General features: G+C 43.0%; 1 protein-coding gene across 3 annotated transcripts in view; it reads left to right on the top strand.

The window, feature by feature from the left end:
• The window catches only part of HDAC4 (histone deacetylase 4), a 403,085-nt gene that overhangs the window by 34,108 nt on the left and 354,732 nt on the right, over positions 1-14,245 (top strand). For all 3 annotated transcript variants that reach the window (XM_067548627.1, XM_067548626.1, XM_067548628.1), the window contains exon 2: positions 12,974-13,223. In XM_067548627.1, the coding sequence (XP_067404728.1) occupies positions 13,202-13,223 (22 nt within the window). In that variant the 5' untranslated portion in view covers positions 12,974-13,201. The remainder of the gene's footprint in view (positions 1-12,973; positions 13,224-14,245) is intronic.

The raw sequence follows: 14,245 nt of genomic DNA, 5'->3' as shown, positions 1-14,245 counted from the left end.
TGGACACGTTTGTATTTAGAATTAGAGTAAAACTACCAAGTCGTCTCACAAAGGCCACTGTACAGTTGTCAGATGGTAATAACTTAGCCACCAGTGGCCTAACAACTCCAGCAATTGGATATGGAACCTTTCGTTATCTAGTCTGTCTTCCTCCAGTGACTTCCTTCCACAAAGCTTGGTGGTTACACAAGGTTGTTACACAAGTTGTCTTTGACCCTTATATGGTTTAACCCCTTGTATAACAAAGGCCTTACCTTGGGCCTTGGAGTAAATTTGAAACCACTGTGGTCTGTAGAAGATAGGTGTAATATGTCCCATGCATGCTACACTGAGTAGTCAGCTGCATTCTATACTAACTGAAGTTTTTAAAATGATCTTTTGTCTAACCCTGAGTCTAGAATGCATTGTAATCCTCCCATCTAGTAGCACCAAAGGTGTGGATATCTGACAAGGTCCACTTCTGAAATGAGGTCACTACTGCTATATGGGCATCCTGGAGCAACCCCATTTTCTTTGTTTTAAGCATTACAGTTAGGCTAAGTTTTTGTCTTGAGTGAAATTCTGTAGCTATTTAAACTTTTTTTTTTTTTTAAAGAAGGAAAAAAGGGGCTTCTAAAGAGAAATGCTGTCATAACCTTAACTACTGGTTACTTCAAATCTGTAGCTATAACTAATACAGTGACACAGCTGGAGTGTGGGTAGAAGGAAGAAAGATGCGCAGATTGTCAAAACAGACTCATGTTAAAACAGCATAGGATTTTTGGATACTAATGAATTAACTCAGTTCAGAATAAAAAGCTTTGTCAGCTTCCCTGGTCACAAAATATGTACACAAACATATCTGGAAAACTGCTTACTTGCATACAACAGTCTCCTGTCCATATATGAAACTGTACCCATTATTGGCTAGTTGACTCACCAGGGAGAAAAGTCCTTTTGGGAAAGTGTGGGGGGAAAATGCTCTAGAACTGTAAAAAGTGCTCTGGAACTCTAGTTATGGAGGGAGAATAGGGATGAGGAAAAACACGACTTCTGAAATGAAAATTGGTTACACAATCCTCCTATCATGCTCCTGGAGACCAGCACTTCCTTCCTTTTGTCCCTAAGGGACCACAGGCTAGCTGGTGGTAGTCCAAGTGTGGTGAACGCCAGCCATGCTCCCTCCCTGCCTTTGATACACTTCCTGAACCAGGGGCTGTGGCAAAGGAGGCAGAGTAGACCATATCTGTGGATTTCAGAGGCTCTACATACTGGAGATATCCACACAAGAGGACTTGTAGATTACTTTCTGCTCTTTGTAGCACCCAGTTACTGAATTTTTAAAAAAATTTATGTACAGCCTGCAGGCTGAAAAGGTCAGATACCACAGCTTACTCTTGGACAAAAGAAGCCTTTCATGTGACAGTCACTTTTTCCCAGACCAATCACAAATATGAATATGCTTAATCAAAAAACCCTTCTTACAATTCCATCCTGACAAACTGGGACTTTGGACAATTTTGGAGTTCCTTTTCAAAGATCTTTCTCGTTACCATTGGAATCAGGACATCATTCATAGCATCATTCTCTCCTCATCCTATGTCTACAAGACAAGCTATTGCATGGCAAGCCAAGGTATGAATTACAGCCATCTAACTTGCAGTGTGCTAACTTACTGTGTGGACCCTACTATTTTGCACTAAAAATTCCCTAGTGCACTTTGATGTATTGCTCTTTTTTAAATGGTAGTGTGCCACAGTGCACTAGGGAATTTTTAGTGCACTGTAGCAGGCTCCCTACGGTTAGTAGTGCATAGCAAACTTGATTGGTGTAGATTTGCACCTTGGCTTGTTATGTGTTTAAATCATCATTTAGGCAAGTTCTTAGATGTCTGTGGAACTATCAGGTCCTACCCATACAGTGCTGCTTCCTTCAAGAAGGCAGATGTCTTGTTCATGTGCTAAGCTTTCAAGAGCAAAAATCTAGAGACTTTAGATGTAGCAATTATTGAGTCCTATGGGAAGACTGAGGATATTCCCTTCTTTTAGTTTGAGAGCACATTCCATAAGATCTTTCTGTTTTTTGGATGAAAAGGAATAATGGATGAATAATGGATTGAGTGTGAATGTAAGTAGACCCCTTCCTTACCTGTAAATGTCTTCTTGTAGCAGGAAATCCATTCTTTCTTGCCCTTGTAAACATGTTAGAAAAATTCCAGTGTTTTAGTTTTATAAGGCAAAGTCTGTTGGATCTGTTGGATACGGTTACCAATCTTTAGATGGGGGAGCTGTGAGCTTCCTTTCAGTGCAGATGAGCTTGGTCCACCAACTGTCCAAACCAGCCTAAGGGGTTTCCTATTATGAGAGAATATTGCACACTGTGCTATTATAAAGGCTTGCTTTCAGACCCCGGATGCTTCTCCTAGACAGTCTCTTAATAACACACTTGCTAATTTAGGGCACATAATGCTTTTGTTCTTCAGTGGCCTCCTTCCTGGTTTCATATTGTGTTTGAGAAAGCAGAAGACTGTGGTTCTTAAAGAAAACTGATCCTTTTTAAAGGGCAAAGCATACTGAAGACTGAAGTAATTCAATAAGAATCTTTTTATGGACAAAATACTGCTTGATAGGTCTACCATCCCAGCCAAGGCAAAGCCCAACCCCAAGTTCCTGCTGACTAAAAGGTGAAAGTGGACAAGTCATTGTACCACAGCCTACCACCTTAATCTACATAGATACAGGTGAACTCCTCTACACTACAGCTCTGTTTGCCTTATTACTAAAACAAATGTCAGCTACACTTGCTATTGCTAAAACAATATTGCAGAACAAGAAAACTGACATCATTGGGCAGGAGTGATTAGAAGTTGTTTCCTTTTAACACAAAATTTAAAACATATTTGAGTGTTAATTTCAGCTTCTAATACCCTCCAATAAAATCCTACTGTGTATGCATGTGTATGTGTACTGCCATGTGTGTGCGTATCTGTGTGTATTTAAAAAACAACTGTGTCAAATCTGGAACTAACACAGCTAATACAAGGTGGAACAGATTGTTTAGCATACGTAGTTAATCTGTTCCACCTTGTATTTTGCTGTGACATGGAGTACATTTCCAAGACCTGAAGAAGAGCTCTTTATAAGTTCAAAAGCTTCTATATCACCAACAGAAGTTGGTGCAGTAAAAGCGATTACCTCACCCACTTTTTCTTGCTAGTATCCTGGGACCAACACAGCTACAAGAACACTGCCTACTGGAATTAGTATGGCATATATCTACCATCATCCTGCTTGCTCTGGTTGTAGTTTGTGCTAGTTTTGTCTACATTCAAACTGTTAGCTCATGGGGGCGAAGGGACAGTCTCTTCCTATGTGTTATCAGGTCTAGCACAGTGGAATTCTTATTGGGACCTTGGGTTGATATAATTAGATTTATGCCAGACTGGCTATCTTGGAGAGTTCATTAAACACCCAAAGCAACTGTGAAGTGTCTGGTTGGGGAAAAATGAGAAAAGTAATATTGTATAAACTGCCAGTGTGTGTGTGACGGAGTGCTCCACTCACCGCTAGGATAGTGCCTCTCCCAGGCTGTTCTAGGGAATAGCTCACTAGGTCAGTGCCCCTTCCTGTAGTTGCACTCTGTCTCTCTGTCCCTCTCTCTGGGTCTGCGGCCCTTCTTTCACTCCATGAGTTCCTGCTGTCTCTCTGTGACTTGGCCCTCCATACAGGTCACCAAATGGTTTCCCCTTCTGGTCTTGGAAAGTCTCTTCCCATAAACAGACTCATGCAGTCTTCCTATTCACTGCATTGTAGTCCCATTTCCTTGGTGACTGGCAGGAGAACCCGGGCACACCCTATACTCCAGGTTCCAGCTCAGGGAACCTCCTAGCCAGTAGTCAAGATCTGTTCCCTTCTAGCCCTTACTGCTTTTTCCTAAGCTGTGTCCTACCTTCCTGGTTCCCCCCCACTCTGGGTTTGCCAGCTCAAATGCCCCTCCCTTCTCACAGGGAGTGACTGCAGACTTTCCCAGCAGCCCCCTTTCTGCTGCAAATTTCTTGCCTCTGTAGCCCTAACCCAGCTCTTTCTTCCTCAGCTGGCCCCCTCAGTCAGGGGATTACTTGGCCATCTGATTCCCCTCAGCAGTGGCCTGTTGGGTTAATTAGCCCCCTTCTTGGGGCAAGTTTGGGGTGAACTCTTGGGATACAGTGAGACAGGGTGAAGTCTTTTTATTAATCAGTAAAATTTCTGCAAGAATGTGTAACTGGATAGGGGCACTCATGGAGAAAGCAAAACTATAATGGACTCAAAGCAGGATAAAGCTGGTCTTCACTTGAGATGAAAAAGTAACATCTCAAGATCACAAGTAGGTTTCATAAGGACATGGTCACAGTAATGATGCAAAACAATTGTGACTGGGATGGTAATGTTCTATAACTGTATGGAAAGCTCGGTGACTATTTTGGTAGATGTAGCTGTCAGTGTCAATGACTGGATGAGTTATTGACAATTTTCTTACCTAGAGCTAGTAACCTCAGTTGACTGATTTCTCCATTTGGAATCCCGAAGTGGCCATGTCACAGAAAAAATAAATATAACTTAACTAGATGTATTCATTAATTCATTCATTTTGTATCCGTCTCAAAGGTCAAAGCTTATATTTTTTCCCTGTACTCGGTTCCCCATAATTAGTGCACTAAACTTCAACATTCTAATTAACAGGAACATGGAAATTGTCACTAGCATTTCTTGTGTTAAAAGGATCCTATTCAGCTAATATCTTCAGAATAAAAGATACAAAGACTAGGTTGGCAGGTAAAGATGTAGGTTAGCAAGTAACAAGGGTATTTGTTAGTGTGACCTGGTGTAGAATTGTGTTGGAGTTACCCTCATTAGAAATAATTTGAAGCAGGTGTTCATCTAGTCCTGATATTTACCCATTTCAAAGATGTTTGAAAACAAGGGAGGTACAGTAGATGCTCATTAATAGCAACATATTGGTGCACTTTTACTATGTTGCTCCTAATAGGCAGCTGCCGCTATGGAGTGTGTCGACAATTCACAGTAGGGAAAATGTTGCTCATAAGCAACAGTTGCTCTTACAAGGTGTTGCTCCAAATAAGTATCTACTGTACCAGGTGATTGGGGGCTGAGCAGGGGCAGGGGGAAATTTTCTTAATCAAAGGCATGTGTGATCCTAGAAATTGTGGATCCAGTAAATCAGACTTGGGAGTGGCAAGGATTATTCCATGGGCGCTTGAGTATGCTGCTTGTAAATGCATTTAGAATATCGGAAAGGAGTATTTTAAAAATCAAAATAACTTCTATCTCTAGTAAAACACAGAATAACTAGTGAGACTCCATAAACATGTAGAAGATGATTAAATTGTGACCAAAACAAGCTGCACTTCTTTACAAAGAAACTTGGTTGGAAAAAATTGATTGCATTTTGATGTGTTCAGTATTAATCAGTGAAAGGAACACATCATATGCAATATCTTTTAACAAAGGCTTTGATTTTTTTGTGCAAAACTTGGACTGGCATATGAGGAATGCCACAGAGGTGCCTGGAAAAACTGGGGCATGTAGAATAGGAATGTGTTGAAAACTGGATGAATGTTGATTTAAAGGAAAAAAGATAATGGAAAACAGCAGAGTTAAGGGGGTGGGATTAGTGGGCAGTGTGTGTTGGTGTGCTTCAAAAAATCTGTTTGGTCTAGTAGTCTTTTCTGTGTCTACTTTGGAAGAGTGAGTGAAATCATTTTAGAAGAACATACTCATAAGAGTCCTTACAAACGTAAATCTTAGCTTACTTAAAATGAAGTAGAGTAAAATGAAATCCATTGTTCTTAAATCCATTGTTGTTTAGACAGTGGAAATACACTGTTAATTTCGTTTTCTGACTCTTCTGTGCTAGCCTAATGAATACAGTGTTTAGGCTTCAAACAGGCGTTATTTAAAACTCTTCATTTGAGTTAAGGCATCATGTAAAAATTTGTTCTTGTAAAGACTTGTGCTTATGAAACTTAAATGTTGGGTCTAAATTGACCTGATGCTGTTCTTCTCTGCAGATTTTGCTGAGCTGGGAGGTGTTTTGAAATCTAGCAGTCACAGAGAACTGGAGAGATTAGAATGTGAGCCAGAAATTGCGTTTTTCAAGTTGTTTCATACTATCTAATTCATAAAAGGAAAATTAATCCAAAACACTAAAATTCAAAATAGGGAGAGAAACTTGGCAAGAACTAAGGCTGAGACATCTCAGGGTGTAGATGAATCGCAAACTAGAGACTGTTCTTTATTGCTATGCTGCATTAACGCCAGCCTTTTAGGGCACATGTGCTGAGGCATTATATTGCAAAGCAGGAACGTTCAGTAATAGAGCAGGAACTATCTGCAATAGAATGTTCAGTTCTGGCTACCTCCTTATCAGAAAGAAGTAACAAAATGATAAATGATTGCAGAAATTGAAGACTTTGATACATCTGAGTAAAAATTAAAAGAACTAAGGTTTAGTTTGACCTGAGGGCTTGTCTGAACATAACCTGTACCATTTCAACTATACAGCTGTAGGTAAGGTGATACAACCTCCTTAATGTGCACAGTTATACCTATATAAAGGTGTTTATATCTGGAAATCTTATTTCTGTATGGGAAGAAGAATAAGCTATACCAGTATAAGGCATCTTTATACCAACATAATTGCATCCATATTAGGTGTTGTACTCATAAAATAGATTAGTTTAAAAAAAATTACAAAACCTGTGTAAAGGGCAGGCCTATATAATGACAGCTATCTAAAAAATACTTGAAGGGTGTAATACTGAGCAGCGAACAGAGGGGCGGCTAACAGAAGGAGAAGGAGGGAGTTTGCCTGGGAGCTGTCCCAGGTGTGTGCGGTGTGCTGTGCTAGAGGGGGGAGTACCTGAGAGACCAGGTGTGTGACTGGTGCAAGTACAGCTGACTGTGGGTGGGTGCTTGTGACTGGTGCAGTTACAGGCACCATTTTGGCAGTTGGGGGTTTGTCTGTTTGAGTGATTGATTGGATCCAGGTAGGGTTAATTGCGGGGGCGGGGCTTTGAGGGGTAAGTGCAGGGGCGGGGCAACTGCCCCAGCCTTATAAAAGGCAGCCAGCTGCGAGGCGAACAGAGGGGCGGCTAACAGAAGGAGGGAGTTTGCCTGGGAGTTCGCCTGCAGAGAGAGCCCATTGCAGGTTTTTGCCTTATAGACGTCGCTGAGCAGGAAATTGAGCATCTGAGGAGGCTCTCAGAGCAGAGATATGGAGATGGAGCGATCTGTTGTTGTCACCTGCACTGGGTGTGCTATGTTTGTCTTCCTCCCACAGGATAGAAATGACTTCATCTGTACCAAGTGCAGGCTGGTTTCCTTATTGGAAGAGAAGGTTAAAGGACTAGAGACCCAAATGTCAACCCTGCGGTGCATTACAGAAAACAATGTCTTTCTCCATCAGGCACAGGCAGAGCGTAAGGAAGATTCAGAGAAGGCCGGGCAGGCGACAATGAAGAACGGGGAAGAAAATTGGCAGCATGTGACCTCCCGAAGAAAGAGAACCCATGTGCCCACCATGCAGATAGAAGTAAGGAATCGTTTTCATCCTCTCTGCACAAGTACTACGGCGGAGAATGATTTGGAGGACCCTTCGGAGGGAATGGATCATCAGGAGACCCGTTTGATCAGAAGGCAAGAGATGCATTCTCCTAGGGATGGGGGTTCCACGACCACCATTCCAAAGAGGAAGAGAAGGGTGATGGTGGTCGGGGACTCCCTCCTAAGGGGGACGGAGTCATCCATCTGCCGTCCGGACCGGGAAACTAGAGAAGTGTGCTGCTTGCCTGGAGCTAGGATTAGGGATGTGATGGAGAGACTGCCAAAACTTATCAAGTCCTCAGACCGCTACCCCTTCCTGCTCCTCCATGTGGGCACCAATGACACTGCCAAGAATGATCTTGAGCAGATCACTGCGGACTATGTGGCTCTGGGAAAAGAGATTAAGGAGTTTGAAGCGCAAGTGGTGTTCTCGTCCATCCTCCCTGTTCAGGGAAAAGGCCCAGGTAGGGACAGTCGCATTGGGGAAGTAAATGCGTGGTTACGCAGGTGGTGTCGAAGGGAGGACTTTGGATTCTTCGATCATGGAATGCTGTTCCAGGAAGAAGGATTACTAGGAAGGGACAGGAGTCATCTAACGAAGACAGGGAAGAGTATCTTCACAGACAGGCTGGCTAACCTAGTGAGGAAGGCTTTAAACTAGTTTCGACGGGGGACGGGGACCTAAGCCCGAAGGTTAGTGGGGAAGAGGGACACCACAAGGAAGCAGAAGTAGGAGGGTGCAGCAGGGGAGGCCTCCCGATTCATACTGTGAAAGTAGGCCACTCGGCTACTTATCTCAAGTGCCTGTACACAAATGCAAGAAGCCTGGGAAACAAGCAGGAAGAACTGGAAGTCCTGGCACAGTCAAGAAACTACGACATGATTGGAATAACTGAGACTTGGTGGAATAACTCTCATGATTGGAGCGCTATCATGGATGGGTATAAACTGTTCAGGAAGGACAGGCAGGGGCGAAAGGGGGAGGAGTTGCACTGTATGTAAGAGAGCACTATGACTGCTCTGAGCTCCAGTATGAAACTGGAGATAAGTCAGTTGAGTGTCTCTGGGTTAAGCTTAGAAGCAAGAACAATAAGAGTGATGTCCTGGTGGGTGTCTGTTACAGACCACCAGACCAAGAGGATGAGGTAGATGAGGCTTTCTTTACTCAGCTAGGGAAAGTTTCCAGTTCACAGGGCCTGATTCTCATAGGAGACTTCAATCACCCTGACATCTGCTGGAAGAGCAATACAGCAGAGCACAAACAATCCAGGAAGTTTTTGGAGAGTGTTGCAGACAATTTCCTGGTGCAAGTGCTGGAGCAACCAACTAGGGGCCGTGCTTCTCTTGACCTGCTGCTCACAAACAGGGAAGATTTGGTAGGGGAAGTACAAGTGGGTGGCAACCTGGGCAGCAGTGACCATGAGATGGTCGAGTTCAGGATCCTGACGAAAGGAAGAAAGGAGAGCAGCAGGATACGGACCATGGACTTCAGAAAAGCGGACTTTGACTCCCTCAGGGAACTGATGGGCAGGATTCCCTGGGAGGCTAATATGAGGGGGAAAGGAACCCAAGAGAGCTGGCTGTATTTTAAAGAGACCTTATTGGGGGCACAAGAGCAAACCATCCCGATGTGCAGAAAGAATAGCAAATATGGTAGGCGTCCAGCTTGGCTTAACAAAGATGTCCTTGGCGAACTTAAACGCAAAAAAGAAGCTTACAAGAAGTGGAAGCTTGGTCAGATGACTAGGGAGGATTATATAAACACTGCTTGAACATGCAGGAATGAAATCAGGAAGGCCAAAGCACAATTGGAGTTGCAACTAGCAAGGGACGTGAAGGGGAACAAGAAGGGTTTCTACAGGCATGTTGCCAAACAAGAGGAAGATTAGAGAAAGTGTGGGCCCCTTAGAGAATGAGGGAGGTGACCTAGTGACGGAGGATGTGGAGAAAGCTGAGGTACTCAATGCCTTTTTTGCCTCTGTCTTCACAGACAGGATCAGCTCTCAGACTGCTGCACTGGGTGGCACAGAATGGGAAGGAGGCAAACATCCCACAGTGCGGAAGGAACGGGTCCAAGACTATTTAGAAGGATTGGACATACACAAGTCCATGGGGCCGGATGCAATGCACCCGAGGGTGCTGAGGGAGTTGGCTGAGGTGATTTCAGAGCCATTGGCTATTATCTTTGAAAGCTCGTGGCAACAGGGGAGGTCCCTGAGGACTGGAAAAAAGCAAATATAGTGCCCATCTTCAAAAAAGGAGGAAAGAGGATCCAGGGAACTACAGACCTGTCAGCCTCACCTCCATCCCTGGAAAAATCATGGAGCAGGTCCTTAAGGAATCCATTTTAAGGCACTTGGAGGAGAGGAAGGTGATCTGGAACAGTCAACACGGATTCACCAAGGGAAAGTCATGCCTGACCAACCTGATTGCTTTCTATGATGAGGTGACTGGCTCTGTGGATGTAGGGAAGGCGGTGGATGTGATATATCTTGACTTTAGCAAAGCTTTTGATACTGTCTCACACAGTATTCTTATCAGCAAGTTAAAGAAGTATGGGTTGGATGAATGGACTCTAAAATGGATAGAGAACTGGCTAGAGCATAGGGCTCAATGAGTAGTGATCAATGGCTCCATGTCTAGCTGGCAACCGGTCACAAGTGGGGTTCCCCAGGGGTCGGTCCTGGGGCCGGTTTTGTTCAACATCTTCATTAATGATCTGGAGGATGGGGTAGATTGCACCCTCAGCAAGTTTGTGGACGACACTAAGCTGGGGGGAGTGGTAGATACCCTGGAGGGTAGGGATAGGATACAGAGTGACCTAAACAAACTGGAGGATTGGGCCAAAAGAAATCTAATGAGGTTCAACAAGGACAAGTGCAGAGTCCTCCACTTAGGAAGGAAGAATCCCATGCACAGCTATAGACTGGGGACCGACGAGCTGGGCAGCAGCTCTGCAGAAAAGGACCTGGGGGTAACAGTGGATAAAAAGCTGGATATGAGTCAGCAGTGTGCCCTGGTTGTCAAGAAGGCTAATGGCATATTGGGCTGCATTAGGAGGGGCATTGCCAGCAGGTCACGGGAAGTGATTATTCCCCTCTATTCGGCATTGGTGAGGCCACATTTAGAATATTGTGTCCAGTTTTGGGCCCCCCACTACAAAAAGGATGTGGACAAGTTAGAGAGAGTGCAGCGGAGGGCAACAAAAATGATTAGGGGGCTGGAGCACAGGACTTATGAGGAGAGGCTGAGGGAACTGGGCTTGTTTAGTCTGCAAAAGAGAAGAGTGAGGGGGGATTTGATAGCGGCCTTTAACTACCTGAAAGGGGGTTCCAGGGAGGATGGGCCTAGGCTGTTCTCGGTGGTGGCAGATGACAGAACAAGGAGCAACGGTCTCAAGTTGCAGGGCGGGAGGTCTAGGTTGGAGATTAGGAAAAAGTTTTTTACTAGGAGGGTGGTGAAGCACTGGAATGGGTTACCTAGGGAGGTGGTGGAATCTCTGTCCTTAGAGGTTTTTAAGCTGAGGCTTGACAAAGCCCTGGCTGGGATGATATAGAATCATAGAATCATAGAATATTAGAGTTGGAAGGGACCTCAGGAGGTCATCTAGTCCAACCCCTGCTCAAAGCAGGACTAACCTCTCCTATATCATCCCAACCAGGGCTTTTTCAATCCTCAGCTTAAAAACCTGTAAGGATGGAGATTCAACCACCTCCCTAGGTAACCCATTCCAGTGCTTCACCACCCTCCTAGTAAAAAACTTTTTCCTAATGTCCAACCTAGACCTCCCGCCCTGCAACTTGAGACCGTTGCTCCTTGTTCTGTCATCTGCCACCACCGAGAACAGCCTAGCCCCATCCTCCCTGGAACCCCTTTCAGGTAGTTAAAGGCCGCTATCAAATCCCCCCTCACTCTTCTCTTTTGCAGACTAAACAAGCCCAGTTCCCTTAGCCTCTCCTCATAAGTCCTGTGCTCCAGCCCCCTAATCATTTTTGTTGCCCTCCGCTGCACTCTCTCTAACTTGTCCACATCCTTTTTGTAGTGGGGGGCCCAAAACTGGACACAATATTCTAAATGCGGCCTCACCAATGCCGAATAGAGGGGAATGGTGACCTGCTGGCAATGCCCCTCCTAATGCAGCCCAATTGCTATTAGCCTTCTTGACAACCAGGGCACACTGCTGACTCATATCCAGCTTTTTATCCACTGTTACCCCCAGGTCCTTTTCTGCAGAGCTGCTGCCCAGCTTCCCCAGTCTATAGCTGTGCATGGGATTCTTCCTTCCTAAGTGGAGGACTCTGCACTTGTCCTTGTTGAACCTCATGAGATTTCTTTTGGCCCAATCCTCCAGTTTGTTTAGGTCACTCTGTATCCTACCCCTACCCTCCAGGGTATCTACCACTCCCCCCAGCTTAGTGTCGTCCGCAAACTTGCTGAGGGTGCAATCTACCCCATCCTCCAGATCATTAATAAAGATGTTGAACAACCTGCTTTGAGCAGGGGGTTGGACTAGGTGACCTCCTGAGGTCCCTTCCAACTCTATGATTCTATGAATACGAAAGTGAGAGAGAGTTTTTGGGTGAGACAATAGGTTATAGTTAAGATAAATAGACATAAGTAAGAAAAGGAAAAACCCAGTCTAAATATCAGGAATAAATTCCTCGCAGCAATATCTCTCTGTGAAAGTCTTTCAAGCTATATATGATAGAAGCACCATCTGTGGAGCAATTTAATGTTATACTGGACATGCTGCTAGATAATACATTGCAAGGGGTATTGTTGCATTTTGAGAGGGTATACCAGATGAGATAATAGGTCTTCATCAAAGCAGAAGATTGAAAACAGCTTATTTTTGAGCCAATTTTACTTTTTTTCTTTATTGAAAACATTAGCTGTTGTTGCATTATTCCTAATTTTAATTCCTGAAGATTTTTTCCCCATAACTTGGCATAGGGGGATATGGTGACCTGCCATTTAGAAATCTTTCTTTGGATTTCTGTTGAGGCAAATGAGAACAGATGGCTGAAAAGCAGTTGCTCCTCATACATATGGCTGAGTGTGGCTGTTAAAATATGGAAACTATTGGAAATGAAGTGGTTGCCTGCAGTACTGTTGAAGTATCAAAATTAAAAAATAAACAAACTTTTTAAGGATTATATGTGTATTGAGAGAATTTCTTACAATGGTTCATCTTGCATTTTTTCCTGTAGTTACAAAACTTCTAAATAAAGATCACAACTGCATATTTTGGAATCTCTCTTTTCAGGAACATATGTGTTTACCTTTAAATGGCATCTTAATTTAAAAAATTCTCCCCAGGAAACAATGTGCTGTTTGTTGTATAACATCTGCAGTTGTAAGAAACCTAATTTTCTAATATATTTTTTTTACAGGTTCATATTCTGTAAATGATTTGAAGATATTCTGCCATCCTATTGGATTACTTTGTTTTCAACACAGAATGTCATTCTGCCCAGGATTTAATTTGGTGGTAATGATTTAATTCCACTTCTCTGTACATCTATGTATTGGTGAAGCATTGGAGCTCTTCAGGGCTGCCGTTACTTGTGTGGAAACTGATCCATTTTGAATCCCTTTCAAAGGACTAGACACTGCTCGCAATGAGCTCCCAAAGCCATCCAGGTAAGAGGAAATGTCCTTCATTAAAAAAACAAAATAATCAGAGCTGGCAGGGGGGGAACCAAAAAAACCCATTGAGCTATGTCTTGCTAATTGCAAGTGGATTTTTTTATTGTTGTCTTGAAAGTAGTTTCACTCTTTATGCTGAATGAACAATATTTTATATTGTACCCTCCCCCCCCCCCCCCCCCCCGCAAAAAAACCCCTAACTACTCTGCATGAACATCTGAAAATGAAACTTCCAATAAAATTGGAGATTTTTGATTGCTTTCATATTAAATCTCACTCAAGAGTATGGGGAATTATTTTTTCCTTTTACGTTTTTCTGTTTGAATTATGTATCATCAAACCTTTTAGCTGTTTCTCTGAGGAACTTTTGCTCACATTTAATTCCTTTTAGAATTACATAAATACATTCTATTGTACTATATCTTAATGTTTTGTAATCTCCATGTGATTGAGGAATTGTTGGTCAATTATTTAACAAGTAAACTAGGGGATTTAACACCCTCTTTCGCCTTCAATGAGTAAAAATATTTCTGTTAAAAGAGGGGTTATTTGGGTCATCTTACTTTAAAGTTGACTACCAAAATATTTTTGAACTTTGTAACACTGGTTTATTTTTCTTTTTTTGTTGAGCATCATAGTTAAATAAATTTTCCATATAAAACTGCATATTACTATCTTTTGCAGAAAAACTTGTATCCTGAGCTTACCCAGCAATTTATAGCTTGAACTTTACTGTTGATTTGGCAAATCCCAGTTTTGTGTTAGGGAGACAGGTGTCTGTAATACAGTTTAAAATGGTTAGTGGCTCAAGTAGCCCTCTGAAACTTGGTTCTCTGATAGACATAGATGAGACATATCTACACTTTTCCAACTTAGTGTGTAGTCTGTAGTGTGTTTAAAATAAATAGGGGAATTTTAACATTTTGAAGGGATATGGTTCAGCTAAAAAAAGGATGACTCTTTGCAGTTTACTTAATTTGGGTAGGGAAACTAATCTGGTCAGTTCTGCTTTCAGG

The sequence above is a fragment of the Emydura macquarii genome, unplaced genomic scaffold, assembly GCF_026122565.2.
Source record: "Emydura macquarii macquarii isolate MOO-44397 ecotype Brisbane River unplaced genomic scaffold, CSIRO-AGI_Emac_v2 contig_1253, whole genome shotgun sequence".
Taxonomy (NCBI): Eukaryota; Metazoa; Chordata; order Testudines; family Chelidae; genus Emydura; species Emydura macquarii.
The sequence above is the reverse complement of the archived record's forward strand: the minus strand, read 5'-3'. Positions and strand labels throughout refer to the sequence as shown.